Below are 17,065 nucleotides of genomic sequence, written 5' to 3'. Positions count from 1 at the left end.
TTCTTTGAAGGCTGAGGCTGCTGTTGAGGTTTTATTTCAGAAATAAGACTTGCTTTTCCTTTGAGGCTAGATGAAGACTGGTGTCTACTACATTTTAATGGCTCTGGGTTATGGTGATCTGTTGTACATGGGTATATTTACACAGCACTTGCACATGTTTGATGCTGCATATAATAATGCACTGAGATTTGTTATAACTTGTAAACCACTCACTCATCACTGTACACTTTACTCCAGGGCTTTTTGGCCATCTTTGACCTTTTGTAGGCTCAGTCAACTCCCTTCAAAAATTGACTGAGGTTATGATCTGACTGTAGTTATAGTCTGAGATTTCAAGATTTAGTCTTACTGTCTGTTCCCAGTGCACAGACTGAGCTGGGAAAGTAAGCTTTTATATGCTCTGCTCCCCTCACTTGGAATGGCCTTCAAAAAGATTTGAGACTTCAAGAGACTTTTTGTGCCTAAACCTAAGCAGACCTTAACCACAGGGCATCATGATGATTTCGGAACGGACTTCGGAACAATGAGTTTAATATGGTCGGAACAATGGGATGTCGAACCAATGGGCTGTCGAACCAATGGGCAGTTCCCCAGGGAATTGCATTGCAATCTGGTTATCAAAGACAAAATATATTGTCACTATGTCCATATAATTACTGATGGACTGTGGTGAAACACAAAATTTGGGGCATTTATTGTACCATGGGTGTTCTTCATACTGTCCTATTTACAAACCAAAAGCATCATATATTTGAATGCTTCTGATATAGTTCAAATGTAGTTAGTATGCGGCAGAATATCACATCATGTCACTTCCAGCTATGGTAATTGTGCTTTGCTCTCTTTCAAAGATGGGTTTCATAAGAAGCTTCTCCGGGCAGCTTCCCATGTTAGCAGCTCCTCTTGGCAGTGAGAGGTAAATCTTAAATCCTTAAACCCAGAAATAATGTACCGTGATTTTGTGCATTCTCGTGTTTACAATCAAAGCCTGACTGCTGCTTTTTAACAAATCATAGAAAAGAGACAAGAGCACAAGGTCTTATGTTTGTGATTCCAGGCTTCTTAGAATAAAGCACTTGCTCTCCGCTGTTAAAGAAAATACTTCCCCTGTTTGTGGAGAGCTTTTTTTTTAATATTCATAATACCAACTCCAGTGTAATTTGATCATCTATACTTTGCTTTATTACATCCAAATTTTACATAATTTTGCTACTTTGCTTATTTGAAGTCTGTGAGCATTGTGACCTGACCGCTATTTTTAAAGTGAGTTGGCCAAATGTCTCCAGTGGTCACTGTAGATATTTGATGTTCAAATTTATCTGATTTTCAGAAAATAAATGGTCATAGTTTGGCTTTAGCGATATAACTTAATTTGCAAAATCTGCATGCGAAACATTTAGTTTTGTATGAATATGACAAAAAGGAACAAAGGCAAGCTAAGGCTGCCAAAGACGGCCAAAGAAAAGGCTGCTAAAGGAGTAGGAGAGACAGTAATCTACCAAGACAACCAGTCCTGAAGCTGTTTACCATCACAGCTTAATGTCATATCTAACGATATTGACTTGATTTTAAGGCTGATGGAAGATTAAAGAAGATTGAATCTTTGACAACCAATGCATTAGGCTGTGAGTGCACCCCCAAGAACTCAACAATAGCGATACGGAGGCATTACCTTGATGGCAGTGGAGGCGATCTGGATGTGGTGCAGCTTACGCAGAGTGCTCTCCCTGTCGATGAAGTAGGAGGCAGCCAGCTGGTGCAGAGCTTCCAGAGTCACAGTGGAGGAGTTACCCGAGTAATCGCTCACCTCTGCTTTCTTACTCAGTTTCCTCTTGTCCACAAATATCGTCAAGGCCTCTTCTCCTGCACAGAAACATAACCTTATTGGACCATACTTTTTGGAAAGGGACTGGGTGTGCACATTATCTATTAATGGCTTCTCGAAAGCTGAGGTGCGCTTCTCTGACATAAAATCAAAGAGGTAATATCTTAAGTGTTTAAGTGATTTCTGGTGTTTGTCTCTATCTTTGGTGCTGAGCACTCGTCTCTGAGGTGTTTATGCACCGCATTCCCACAAATCACTTGTCAATCAAAAAGTGTGCCAACTATATCAGACCTTTTAACTTGGATTTTTTGTTAATGAGGTCTGAGTGTGTGCATCTGGCACTCTTTTCATGCCGGCTCATGATACCTCTTTTGTTTTGAATTTATTCCAATTAATCTACAATTTAAAACAATTTTGCCACCTGCTCCACTCTGGGAGAGACACATGCCGTGAATATAAGGCGGTTAAGAGCATAGGAGTAGCTGTGCGGGAGCCTCTGAAGCACAAAGACACTTGACCACAATTAGGATAAGCCACGTCACCCTGTATCCATCACCACGGATCATAGCAATCAGCACTTCATAAGTCTAGGGGCTGCAGCGCGGCACACACTTTGCTTGATAGTCCCCAAGACACTGCACATCATATTCCTCATCATAATGCAGTGTTAATGCTTCAGGGCCATTTCTCTGCCCACTGCCTTTCTTCCTCAGCTGCTGAAGGGCACCCTCTTAATATCACAATCTATTTATTAATTTCATTAAGTCCATATGTTTCCGAACACAGAGGCAATCCATTCAGAACCATGGAGGCATATCTCTGGCAACAATCCAAGGCAAACTCCTCATTCCCCTCTCTTCATACCACTAAGTGCTGGCTGGGAGCCAGAGTGAGGGGCTGCATCAGCTCAGGCAGCTGGTAGGGTTGCATTATATGCAGCCACTCACAACAGCGACCTTTTTGAATCCTGGAGTCAGGTCTAAAATAATTGACAAGTGTTGCTCTGTAAAAGCAAATCAGCTTTGCAAGACTCGCCTGGACCTCTCTGGCATCTTAAATGAGTTTTTCCCCCCTTCTTTTTCTTCACTCAGAGGACCATTAATGCTTGTCCATTCATCACACTGCCGAAAACCAAAAATGGGGTGACTGTGACAGGGAATGGAGGTTTTACAGTACACAGGCTTTTACATGTATTCATACATCTCTTCAGAGCGATATCTGTGTTGCCAGTGGCATATTATTTAGCTATGATGTGTTATTCAGTTACTTACTGTGGCTGAGTTATTGTGCTATGGCCATCTGTTTTCCATATGCAACACCCGGGAGAGCAAACTCTAAAAGCTTTTATCAACACAAATTGTATACTTTACTAAAGCCTATATCATCTGGGAAAGAAGTAAATCCTAAAATCTATTTTTTTCTCAAACTGGAACAAAGTAACAGTACTTCTCCTTAATTTCTGTGTCTACATGAATCATCAGTGGGTGAGAATGTTGTCTTTACCTGGGTCCTTTTTTGCATACTTGCTGTACTGAGTTAGTATGATTACCATCTATGTAGCCATTATTGCAGGGTTGTCATTTTCAATCAAGTCAGTTGAAACATCACAAAATCAACGAAAGACAGATCAACAATAAATCTTAATTGTTTAGCTGGCTACATAATCAGATGAACACAATCTGCCAGCAATGGTAAACATTTCATCCAGCAAAATTGACGGTTGCTCACTAAAATGAGAGGACTGTTTTTGTCTACGCCTGTCTGAAATCAAGGACCCATTGTTCCAAGGATTACTATGATTTTTATTTTTTTTTTAATGTGCCATCTTTGTTATTGGAAATTGCAAACACACAGAGCTAGAATGCAAGACTCTAAATGAAAAAACAACAACAAAATACTGGTTGTTGATGTATGCCATGATAGAGAAATCTTAACAATATAATCAACGTATAGTCTGTAAAACTACTGTTTACCTCCCAGTGTAGCTGACAACAGGAAGTGAGTCCCATACTTCCTTATCAGATTGTCAGTGATCATCTGGGTTGTGGGCCTGCGGCCCAAGAGTCGAATGTTCCTGATGAACTCAGGAGTCAGAGGTAACGAAGACTCTAAGAAATCTCTTCTTTCCACTGCCAAGTTGTTCACCTTCCATCTCCCAAACTCCCTAAAGGGAACAAAACAAACACAGAAACAAAAAAACAATGTAAGTATACACTTAATTAATGGTGGAGTTTGGTTAAGAATGTGGTTGGGATAACTGGGGAAATAACTGAAAGGTGGCAGAACATTTTAATAATTACTTAAAGTACTAATTTATGCACCGAACATGCCTCACATTGGTCCCAGCTTCTTTTATGGGAAGATTTGCTGCTTTCTCTCTATTTATTTATTCATTGTAAAATGAATATCTTTGGGTTTGGACTGTTGGTTGAACCTAACAAGCAATTTAAAAACATCACCTTGGGAACTTGAAATTTGTGATTAGATTTTCCCAGACTCTAAACACTGAATAAACTAAAGGCTTTGTTAATTACTCAGAAAATAATCAACAGATTAATGCATAATGAAAATAATAATTACAGCAGCCATGGTGCAGCCTGACCAACTGACCCCCTGGTCTAACAGAATTACATGAAATGACCACAACCTCATAACAATGCATTATGTGGTGGTGGCACATAGTGAGCTAAAATCACCTGCTGGCACAACGGAAACAATGCCAATGGAAAGTCAATAGGGATTCTTTGTTGTAGTGGACAAACAAATCCCCAAGTTCAACAATGTCCCCCACTGAGCGGTGGTTAATGTTCGGACCCCATAGGTGGTATAAAGAGTTAGAGTTCACATAGGGAGGTGGTCGGAGTGGTGCACAGGTCAAACAAAGGACCACTGTTTATATCCAGTGTGAGACCAAGAGTCAGCACTGATACTTTTTAACTTCATTTACCTGTGTACCTATTGGTTACTCCATCACACATCGTGACGTAACTACCTAATGTAACGACATGATTATGTGATGCACTTATGTCCCTATGTAAAGTAGAAAACAGAGAAATAAAGGAAGAACATTTCCAGGGTCCAGGGTCCTATGTTCCCCAGCTTTATGTAGCACATAATGCAATTCTGAAAAATATGCTTCCCAGCTCTGTATTTGCTTAATACAACATGGGTTATGTAAGGGGACTGAAATCATGACTCTGAGAGTGTTGAAATTGTACTGGCACAGGACGTTGTCTAAATATAATTGCTCTGTGTGTTAGGAGAAAAGTTCCACAATTAATTACAGCCCAATAATTGAAACAACTGTTATGACAATAACTTATTTGAAAAATAAAAACTAACCAATTAAGGGAAAATAGAAGGGGGCTTGGGGTCGTAAAGAAGTCAGGTGTTATTCCAGTTTCTAAACAGGTTAAGTGTAGGGAAAAGGTCAAAGGTCCGGTTAAGGTAAGATATCCATAACAACTGACTTTTCACATCTCCAAACTGGTTAGTGTTAGAAAAATACCTGGGTCCAAAACCTTCACATGCACTCTAACTCATCAATTTTTAAACTTAAATTTTTATATATTGGCTCTTTGTCTGATATGGCTTATGTACTGATATGCAAAATCAATCAAATCTATTTTAACAGACAGTGACAAGAAAGTGTCATGAACACAACGGGAGTGTTAATTTGTGTTAACAGAACTTGGGAACTATGGGCCCTGTGAACATAGGACTAGGGCTGTCAACGAATATTCTAAATTCGAATTTAAATTCGAATTTGAAAAAAAAAAAGGACCTTCAAATGTGAAAATTGATATTCGATTGTGGAGAAAAAAAACCCACCACCGCAGCTGTCCTCTTTGCGAGTGGGTGTTGGCCTGGGCTGCAGTGAACGCACTGCATAAGGCCACACCGCCCGCGGGGGTGCTGCGAAGCGCAGCACACCGAAATTCTCGCACGAGCCGGAGCACTTCCGTTCACATCAGACGCGCATTTCTCCATGCTGGTCGACAAGCGGTTCTGCTCCCAGCTGTTGTCTCCGTCACCCAGCTTGACACATTTGCTCACGGCTCGCGCAGAAAATCGACCAGAGCCGGCCACGGAGCTGCGCTTTTCTACAGCTGCGCAGCGCAGCCGGTGTGGATGACACAATCGGTTAACATGGGCTCCGAAAGGAAACTGGCTTCGCTTCGAGGTTATTCGCAGCGCTTCCGCGAGCGGTGTGGCCTGACGGGTTAGAGAGGGGGGGCGAGCGAGAGGTCCGCGGTCGTTTCTAACGTAATGTTGTAGATAATTGTTTTATGTGTTTTAATGTGTAGGTATGTAAATGTTTATGTTGAAATATAAATACCTACAAGTAGTTATGTTTCCGGGGTGGCACGGTGGTGTGGTGGTTAGCACTCTCGCCTCACAGCAAGAGGGTTCCCGGTTTGATCCCGGGTGTGGGAGCCCTTCTGTGCGGAGTTTGCATGTTCTCCCCGTGTCAGCGTGGGTTCTCTCCGGGCACTCCGGCTTCCTCCCACAGTCCAAAGACATGCAGATTGGGGACTAGGTTAATTGGTGACTCTAAATTGTCCGTAGGTGTGAATGGTTGTCTGTCTCTATGTGTCAGCCCTGTGATAGTCTGGTGACCTGTCCAGGGTGTACCCTGCCTCTCCGATGTCAGCTGGGATAGGCTCCAGCCCCCCCGCGACCCTCAAGAGGATGAAGCGGTTAGAAGATGGATGGATGGATAGTTATGTTTCCTTGTATTAATACATATACAAGTATGTTTCCTTGTATTAGTTTGCCCTCTTGTGGACATAATGCGAAAACAAAAAAATTTGAATGGTTCGAACCTATGAGTTATTTTTAGGAGGAATATTCGAACGTCATTTTTGAGCAGTTTTGACAGCCCTACATAGGACCCTGGGAATGTAGATCCACTCCCAACCTAACCAAGTAGTTTTGGTGCTTTAACCTAATGAAACTGTGACCGTTTCACAACGTTAACCTTGTGTTTAAAACTGCGACCGTTCCAGCATGTAATTTTAACAGATTACGTGCCACCAGCAGGTACTGCAATGTTAAGAGGTCGTTGTCATTTCATGTTTCTCTGTCAGATCAGGTTGCCCAGTTCTAAGGTAGAGGAAGTGGGTCTGTAAGGGGCGATGTTACCTTCTCTCTTTCTTATGTAGCGACATTATGTAGGTACATAATTTGCATGAAGCTGAGTACATAAGCAGAATAAATGACTAGAAGAGAGACAGAAAAAAAAGAGAGGAGCAAATTTAATTCATTATGTCACTTTGTGCTTTTGCAATGTAAGGAATCCCTCGACCATGCCGACACAGCCTGAACTAAAGTAAAAGTGAATTGATGGAGAAAGAAAGAAACTGAGAAAAAAAGAGAAAGCAAGTGAGAAGACGGAAGAAAAAAAAACTGATCTCATTTGAAACCATGATTGTCACCTGGGACAGAAATGTGCTCCTTCTAAACAGCTGACAGATGTTTTCCTTAATAGCCCATCATGACTAAGATATACATTGAAATGAATAAAGTACAAGGTGGTACAAGAAACAGCCCCACTGCTCAAATAGAGAATGTATTCTGCAATGAGAGAGAAACAAAGTGGGAGCAAGAATGTCACCAAAGTGAAAGCAGTGTGAACAAAAGACTCTGTCAGCCTTTGTTGCCTTTTCATGTACTTGTCTTTCCCTCTGACAACTAATATGTTTGACCTCACACATAAGTGCATTTTATATGCTGTGTTTATATGAATCCATAATGCGTCATTGATTGTAATATATCTTGACATATTCATATTTGATTGCATCACATGTTTGACAGCTTTAGGATGATAACATGATGCTATTCCTGGCAGCAGGGAGGGAGCAGAATTTTAATAAAGCTTTGTATACTGTATAGGCTGGTTTTTCTTCCTGCCTATCTCCCTCTTACAGCTTTTAAGCTGCTGTGACTTTCTTCTTTCATGTAAAAACCTAACACATACATTATGGAAAGGGAAAAAAAATAGATATGTCAAAGGCAGCATGGTATGCTGAACTGGAGCGAAACTTAAGGAACCAAAGGATACGGATGTTCAATCAATAAAGACCAACCCGGCACCGTGCACGCATTCTTTCTAGTATTTTTTTGTAGAACATTTTCCCAAAGGGAAAGCTCTTTGAACTGATACTGCACTTGGCAGTGCTTTCACTCATGCACAAAGTTATTCTACAACCAAAAAGTTCAAGGTGTTTAGTGGGAGATTTCCATGTGAAGTGTCCTTCACAGATACTTTTGTGCACTGCTTGACTTGCAGTTTCACACTCAGCTTAACAGAGAGAGCATGCTATGAATTGAAATTAGACTTACATGTGTTTTGTTTGTCTGACATTTGGCAGAACAGTACAAATTTAGGGAAAAAATGTGTCTAGAGAAGAAAGGTGTGCATGGCATCCCTCATTGGAATAGCTCTGCAAAGTCAAATCAGTCATCCGAGAAAAGCAAGCTGAATCACTGTTTTTGAATCTCGATATAATGTATTTTAGTTTGATGACAAAAAAAAAATATCCACCCTTATTTATCATTTTGATTCAGAACTAGATTGATCACATACACTGAAATGGTAAACCACTATGTTGCATTTATGGCAGCTGGAATTGGAAAGTACGTCAGCACCCTGTTTGTAACATTGATAGCAGAAAGTAACTCATTTTATCATTTTAGTTTTGATCCAAGACACTAATGACTGGAAAGCTTTGAAGAAGCCTCATGAGTGTGAAGTTAATCACCAAAGGGGGAAAAGGAAAGATAAAATTAAATCACCAACTTCTTTTTGGAGGATGAGCTGTTAGCTCTGACATAAAATGTTAAGAGTTAAGATTCTACAGAAGTCTACAGCTGTGCCAGCAGCTCTGTGAGGCTGTATTTAGGCCTTGGGAGAAAAGCTAATGCCAACATGGCTGATGTTTAACATGTGTGTTTACCAAGGCTGTCACTGCCCTATCCGTCTATGTTTCCGCCAGAATTTTTTTATAGGGGTGGCCATTTGGGGTCACTGGAAAAAAAAAAAAAAAATTGAATTTCAGGGATCCTATTATTCTTTTGAAGGCTAGTTGAAAACTATGTCAATATGAAGAGTTAGGAATTGCATTCTGATTTTATTTGGTTTCTTATTTGTCACTCATGATCTGATGTGCATAGACTAATACTGGTGCAGTTAACATTTAGAGTTCTACAACAAGAGTTCCACAACAATCCTGTTTAACGTGTTATGTATCTATACAAGTGTGGTGATTTATTGTTCTTTAGATGGGCTGGTTGTCCTTTTTCCTACAAAGACAAATGTACGGCTTTAATTTGAAAGCATAAACTGATTGTAAGCAATAAAGCTTTTCCGGGAACAAGCCTTATCCATTTTAGGGGACTCGTAGGTACCCATAGAATCTACTAAATTCAGATATCTTGAGGTAAGAGTTCGAATGAACCCTTTGAAAATGGCCATGTCAGCGGTCCCCTTGCCAAAATTCTGCCAAAATTTGGAGCAAATTTTGGCCCCTGTCCGTCAAGCTATGCCACTTGGTTGGTACAAATGGATGCCTTTGGTTGTCTGGGTTCACATGATGCCACTACCCTTGCGCTAGTTTAAAAAATGAGCGCCTCACAGCATCAATTTATATCCCCCGATTAGGGCCACTACTGTGATCCATCACAGACACCAGATATATTACACACACGTAAAAAGATAGTTGCTGTTAGGCATTGATCTCAATTGATTAGAGTCATGACAGCCCATTGGTCAGGGGATATGACCTGAATGATCATGATTCCAATAAAAACGGGCTACCGACAACGGGTAACAATATGGCTTATTTCAGATATGTTATCACACTAGTATTTGCCAGTTAGCAGTTCACACAAAGTGCAGCTGAGTTTGATGGGTTCCTAGTTTTGCAGGTATTAACATTTACCTAGTCTCGCCACCAGACAATCAGAGATCTCCGCCTTCTGATAGTCTGGGGACACTCCTTTGTAAAGTGTGTTTAACACACCAGAGAAAACGGCCGGCAACAAAGCAACGCCTCTTGCATTTTTTAAAAGGACACGCCCTCCCGGTAATGTGCGCTCCCCCTTTTCTCGTCCGCAAATAAATAAACACACAGAGAGCTTGAAAATGGATGCCGAGAGATTTAACTCCGTTTTATCAAACGTGTGCTCAGCCCACAAGATTGTGGAAATGAAGGACTTACAGCGACTTTGTTTAAAACTTTTAACGCAGTCGGACTATGTTTACGAGCACAAGAGTTCAGCGAGCCACCGAAGGACCGCCCTGCGGATTTACTATTGGTTCTGCAACGTAGGGAGTTTTTTTAAACTCTGAAATTGTATCCGCCCATCTAAACACAAAATCAGGGAGAAAGACATCAGTCTTTAGTTAAGCAAAGCGTCTAAAGACTGACTTGTGAGTCTACACTTGACCAAACTATTTACAAACTGACATTCTAGCCAAGATGGTTGAAAGTTGAGAGATGACCAAAGCGATTACAATTCTTCTGTAATCCATCCCACAGTCATGAAGACATTTCATTCACAACTACCCAACTCATGGTGAACCTCAGGGAAAAACTGGATCACATCATTGAAAAATATCCTAAGATAAGGTAAAACTTTGACCTGCTGCTGGCAATAATATGTACCTAACTCCATGGCAATCTGTCCAATAGATATTTCAGTCTGGACCACCTGAAATACAGACATCCCCATCCCTAGAGCCATGCCACTAGTATGTCTGAAAATCCAACATTACCAATGGAAATGGTAACAAAACTTGCTGTACCTACAACAGGCTAATGGAGAGCTAAATAAGAACCATGGAAACTGTCAAACAAAACCTTTTAGCTGATATATCCATCTTGTAAAGGCTCTGCCCTTTGTTACTTCCAATGTTTCTCAGTAACAGATAACCCCAACCTTGTGTATATGAACACAAGCGTCCAAACGCACACAAACACACACACACACACACACACATACACACCGTTGCCAGTAGTTGCCTGCACATGTACCCAGCAAGCTGCAATGCCAGGTCGTTTAGCTCAGTACCTCCAAAAGAAAAATTCGATGAACTAATTTTGATGAAAGTGCTTCCACTTGCCCCAAGCAGGCGAGGCTACAAGTTGTACTCTGACCGCTGCTAACCTGCTGTCATAACAAATTGGATAAAAGAACCAACGGCCAAACTCCTTATGACTAAGGCAGCACAAGATCAAAAATGCAAGGTCAAAACAGCTTGCTTTACAGAAAATATGGTCTCAGAAGTGAGCATTCAGCTCAAGAATTCCAGAATTGTCAGCTGTTACATTTTCAGGCTTTTTTTTATGGTAAGATTGTTTTGCCAATCGTTTTATTTTAAGTCTCATTTGTTAGGTCTTTTGCTGATGTTGCCAGGGAAATACATCTGCCCAATCTGCCATATAGCCTACTCCATTTACAAGAATGAAGATATTTATCATGTGTTTTGTTCAGATGTAACTTTAATTGCTGCTTATTTAGTGCAAATATAGCTGTAGCTATTGTGAGAAGGACATAACTTCTTCACTATATATGCTGATCATGTGTTTCAGGTTTCCTTAGATAACTAATGTAAGAATAGGACAGAAAGCAAAACACTTTACCCGTAGATCCACATTAGAAGCATCTAAATGGTCGGTTAATTCACTAATATTCTTGCTGCTCTACCTCAATTTAATACAGACTGTTAGAGACATTAGATAAAAAGTTTAAGCACGTAATGCGAACCTTCTTGACGTCGTTTCAGAATTCAGTGTGATCCAGCGACACAGGAGGAGAAAGGGCATGACCTCAAAGAATTGAAAAGAGGTGCCAGTGAGGGAGACTCCATATTAATACCGATGTCAAAATTCACACTTTCAGTACAACTTTTGCTCACACACAGTATGTCATCTGTGAGCTGTCTTTTATCTTTTACTTTCCGGTTCATCAACTTATTTATTTAGTAAATGGCTCACTATGAATGGGCACCATACAGTATTTTTCCTACAAAGTTTATAGAGTTGCTTGTATTTGCGGTGTTAAAAAAGGTATCACTTTGACATTTCATTTTGGAGGCATAAAGGACATTCAAACCCAAGGGAGGTTTTGCTATAAAGCTTTTTTTGTTTGTTTGTTTGTTTGCCTCTCAAAAAACAGTTTACTTTTCTATATGTCTAGAAAGTAATAAGTTCTTCATGAAATCTTCTGTTGGCAAAGGAAGTGATCCCTCATACACCTCCAAAATTTAATAAGAAGAACAGCTGGGCTCTTCCGCTTTATCAGCAACAGTCAGAGAAAGTGAGAATATCAAAAATAAAGATACAGGCAATTTATTCATGTGTGGGTATTAATGTGAAATCATGAAGCAGAGGGGAATTAGCTAAACATATGAGAAATCCCACCTACAGAGAAGTAACCTGTTTTAGCATTTCAGCATCTGTAACTAGGACTAATTAAATATGTGTTTACAAAATGGAGACAGTGTTTGAAGACCATAACTATCTTTGATGTTTAAAAAAAAAAGTACAGCTCTGATATTAGGCCATGGGCAAGACTGTATTTATTTTTTGCGAGCACTTTCGCTCTGTCACAAATCTGCATAGCAATGAATGTATAAAGAGACAGTTATGAAGTCACGGACGGATATCACAGCTGTAATTATAACAGATCGGTTGTGATTACTTTGAAATTTCTCGGGGAGGCTACAGGAGTGTGGTGCCAATTTTTTGCTATCCGCCTGCCACTGCCCCCAATTTACTCACATAATCACGCTTATATGAGAAGAAAGGAACTGGAAAAATGTTCCTCAAAGAGCCGTCTGCCTTTTTAGAGCGCGCTCGGTTCGTTTTAAAAGTTTTTTGAAGGGCTACGTCCTTATGCTTTTTAAAAGACAAAGCAAAAGAACCTTTTTTTTTTTTTATTTGTACATGGACATCAAAACCACAAAGGAGTCACGTAGAAATGAACGTGATTAATTGTCCTGACTGAGGCATTATTTTTGTCAGATTACACTGTGTGGCAAGAAAATAAACATTCAGTGAATTTATGAGAAGTGCATTGTTCGATCAGTCAAATGTAGCACCTTTCTCTCTCAAAAATAAAAGCTTGACTGCTGTAATCAGAACGGGTTGAACAACCTTGGCTGCTGATGATGGATGGAGGGAGTGTGGCCTTTTGAAAGGGTATATATCACATTAAACCAGGAGTAATGAGGAAAGCTCAAACACCCAGATGTTTGAATGATACACAGTGTAATTCCCAGAGAATTCAAACTGCTGCACACGAAAGTCAGAACAAGCTCTTGTGGCAAAGAACCGCAACACACATCAGTTTCAATTTCTGTTATATAATCACGCACCAAGACACTGATTCACACAATATTAAGCAGAAAGTGTAGGCAGAGTGTGGGAAGTAAACATAATGATGTTAAATGGATATGTGGTGCCCGCTGACCTTTTTGCTGACACTGTAGTATTCAGACAAAGCCTTTGACTAATCTCTTGCTCAGATATATCTAGTGTAGCTATTAATCTTCACCTCATTTCATGCCATACAAATAAATGACCTCTTCAAATGGGACACTGTGTCTCTTGAGTTGTGCTTTGCTGCTTGAAAGCACTAGTTCAAAGCCGCAGCACGTTCTGTGGAAAAAAGAGGAATACACAAGGAGGGAGTGCAAGGGAGGGGGGGGGGGGCATAGAACAGGTATAGAAAGAGTATTCGCAAATCCCTGCTGTCGTTCGTTTCTTCAGTTATCGTTGACTGTGATAAGCTAGCCCCGTCTTATCTTAAACCCCCGATAGGCCAAATGGTTCGTCCTGCAGGGAGAGAAGGAAATGAAATGGTTTTCACCACGGAGTTGACTTTAGGGGCTGCAATCCTCCCTACAACCAGCTCAGTCATTATTATTATCAAATTTGTTGCTCCTTTTTTTGCCAAAGCACATCAGTTCCATCAGTTTAACACTTTGGACGCTATCATAGCCGAGCTGTTTGAGCTGTTGAATTTTTTCCCAAATCAAAGAAGCACCTTCTTTCATGGCAGGTTCAGCATGGCTGCATCAGCAGTGGTGGAGAGCAACAAGTTAGATTAGTACAAATGCTGCAACATTTTAATTGAGCATTTATGTTTTATCTCACTTTCAACCAATTGCTAGAAACAGTGTTGGCTCTGTATGTTTCTGAAAACCACAGATATGTTACATTTCAGGTTTTACATCAAGTTTATATGTTGACACTTTGTTTCAGTTTTCAATTTTATGTTTTGACAATGCTGTGGTTAATGTGCCTTTAGTTTTAGGCCTGTGAAAACACTTGGTCAGGGTTAGGAAAAGATCCTGCTTTGGCTTGCAATTCCTGGTTTGGTCACTACAGACAAGGCTGGACATGTCCCAAACAGTTTTAAAAAAGACCCTGTGTGCTTGCTACAAACATTGCTGAAACTGTCTGGAACTGTCGTTAAAAAATACCCGGTTTGTTCGCTACAAACGTGGCTGGACATGTCCCAAACTGTTGTTTAAAAAGATCCGGTTTGTTTGCTATTAATAACATTAGGAAATATGTCTGGAACTGCTGTTAAAAAAGACTCGGCTTGTTCGCTACAAATTTGTCTGGACATGTCCTGAATTGTTGTTTTAAAACACCTGGTTTAGTTGCTCAGACACAACTGGACATGTCCCAAACTGTTGTTAAAAAGACCTGGTTTGTTCGCTACAAACACAGCTGGATTTGTCCTGAATTATCATAAAGACCTGGTATGTTTGCCAGAAATACGGCTTAAATTGTCCCAAATGTCATTAAAAAGACTCAAAGACTTTGTTTGCTATAAACATGGCTGGACATTTCCCAAACTGTTGTTTAAAAGACCTGGTTTTGCTACAAATATGGCTGGGCATGTCCCAAACTGTCTCAAACAGCGGTCTTCTGCGGTCAGCTCTCACCGAAATGTCACGTCCTTCACCATCCCCTCTTCCTTCTGATTGGAAATTCAACTCTTAAAAATGAAATCTGAACTATGTCATACGCATGAAACGTACAACTGCAGCATGCCTGCGGTTTGCAGAAACGTACACTGTCAACATTTTATTCCGGCAGCTGGACTATTACTTTACATTATCACTCCACTACAAATCAGATTGACAGGCTTACATTCTACTTTTTACCTCAGTGTATTAAATTCACAGCTAGTTACCAATAAACATATCATAAGCTCATATAATACAAAGTATTTTTAAACACTAAATGTTTGCCAACCTTTTTGGCTGTGACCCCTTAGGAATAAACACTGTCTATTTGAGATCAGTCAGATGTCACTGTGTTATTAGCACTTCCAGAGACTGATTTCCCCTCTCAGATGATTATGATTAGGTCCAAAGAGGTAAAATTATTCAGTAGTTCACAAAAAAGCAACAATTGGAGAAAAGTCCAAAATACAAGTACACATTGGTTCAGCAGAAATTTCCTATTTCCTACCCCATTAATCATCTCACTGCCCCCGCAGATTTATCTTGTGACCCTTTGGACCGGGTCCAACCCCAAGGTTGGGAACCACTGGACTATACCTGACTGTATATAGAGGAGTTAAAATGAGCTACACCTCCAACAGCTGCTACAGGAAGCTTATGCATCAATCTATCAGTGGCATCTAATAATGTTATATGTTTCAAGGGTCATTTTTCCACGGCCAGTGCTTTAACATTTGATACTTTAATACATCTAGCTGGTAATAATGCATAGGATTTTGAAAGCAAAGCTTTTAATTATAATTCTTTAGATTGGAGTATTTTTAGATTGGTGAATTGCTACTTTTACTTGTTATATCCACATTTATTCATTGGCATGTTGCCTAATCTGTAAGCAGTTAAATAATATTTAATGAGCATAGTGAATTTTCCACAGTTAAATGGTGTTTATAATGAAATCTTATCCCATAAAAAAATAATCACATGCATTATCCGAATGCAATATGTTCAGAATGCGGCCAAATACGTGTCAACACTCCTGCCTTCACCCTGGTGAATATGGCTGCTTTCCCTTGGCAATGTTTCCTGTGGACAGGTGGCTGAGGCGGAAGGCCCACATTGTGTTTACACTGGAAGCAATGGGTATGCTCTCCACAGAATCGCCAAAACACACACACCGCAAGAACACAAACCCTCTTTCATTTCCTTCAGGCGACTTGTTGAAAAAAAAATCTTTCAAATTCAATCGGTAAGAAAGGGGGGAAATTAAGTGGAGGGCTAACGTGGTGTGAATTCATTACTCCATCATTGCTGACGTAGCTCAAACACTGTAACTCCAAGCACAGATTCCGGTGATCCATCTTCTGCTGTCATTGAGCATTTATTAGAATTTAGCAGAGATCCGGACTGCGCATGAGGAGGAGCAGACCAGAAAATAATGTTGTCACTTTTTATCACCTCTGCCCTCTTTTCTGCACAAAGTAATGTGCATCTCAACCACAAATGGCCAGTCAAAAATGATCATACACAACAAAAGCAGGCTTAAACTTTATCTGTCTGCATTACTGTTGTTGCATCAGAACAATGACCACTGACACTTACTGATGTAAGTTCTTTTCATTATGAGAAACACAACATGTAGTACTCAGCACAGAAACTACTGGGACAGCGAGGTGTTAGCAAGTGCTACTTTGTTTTGTCTTTGTACTTATTTTTGGCTCCATAACTATAACATAATGTAGCTCTTTTAAAGCCAGAAAAGCTGTTTTAGTTTTCTAATTCTAAAACGGCTGCAACACTGCCATTTATACAACAGTTTCCTACAAATCTGCAGCATAAATTTGGTCAAAATGTGACACTGACTGCTAACAATATTCACACAGGCTGATGAACAAAAGCAGCTCAATTAAAATGTAAATTTAAAGGGTCCTTCGATTTTTCACATGGCACTCAGTCAGCAAGATCAAGAGTCTGCAGCAATAATAGCAGCTCTGTGAAATTGTACTTTGAGCTACATGCTAACATCGGCATGGTAGTATGATCATAATGGCAATGTTAACGTGCTGAAGGTTTAGTGAGTACTAGTCCATACCCATTGAGTGCACAGTTGCCCACGTACAGTTTCACATGGTGTGTGTTTGGGATACAGGTCATAGGAAATTGCAGATTAAATAGTCAACTGAACCCATTAAGAAGAGCAATGTATTCAGACAGAGTTTTTGTGAATTTGATAGTACGATGGCTTTATTGAAAGT

At 40.1% G+C, this 17,065-nt stretch overlaps 1 protein-coding gene across 1 annotated transcript in view; it reads right to left on the bottom strand.

Annotated features, from left to right (window-relative positions):
- LOC126396275 (BMP/retinoic acid-inducible neural-specific protein 3-like) overlaps positions 1-17,065 on the bottom strand; it is a 67,373-nt gene that overhangs the window by 21,694 nt on the left and 28,614 nt on the right. The window contains exons 3-4 of the mRNA XM_050054219.1: positions 3,799-3,989; positions 1,673-1,863 (exon numbers count right to left, since the gene is read on the bottom strand). Of these exons, the coding sequence (XP_049910176.1) occupies positions 1,673-1,863; positions 3,799-3,989 (382 nt within the window). The remainder of the gene's footprint in view (positions 1-1,672; positions 1,864-3,798; positions 3,990-17,065) is intronic.

The sequence above is a fragment of the Epinephelus moara genome, chromosome 10 (assembly GCF_006386435.1).
Source record: "Epinephelus moara isolate mb chromosome 10, YSFRI_EMoa_1.0, whole genome shotgun sequence".
In the NCBI taxonomy this organism is placed as follows: Eukaryota; Metazoa; Chordata; class Actinopteri; order Perciformes; family Serranidae; genus Epinephelus; species Epinephelus moara.
The sequence above is the reverse complement of the archived record's forward strand: the minus strand, read 5'-3'. Positions and strand labels throughout refer to the sequence as shown.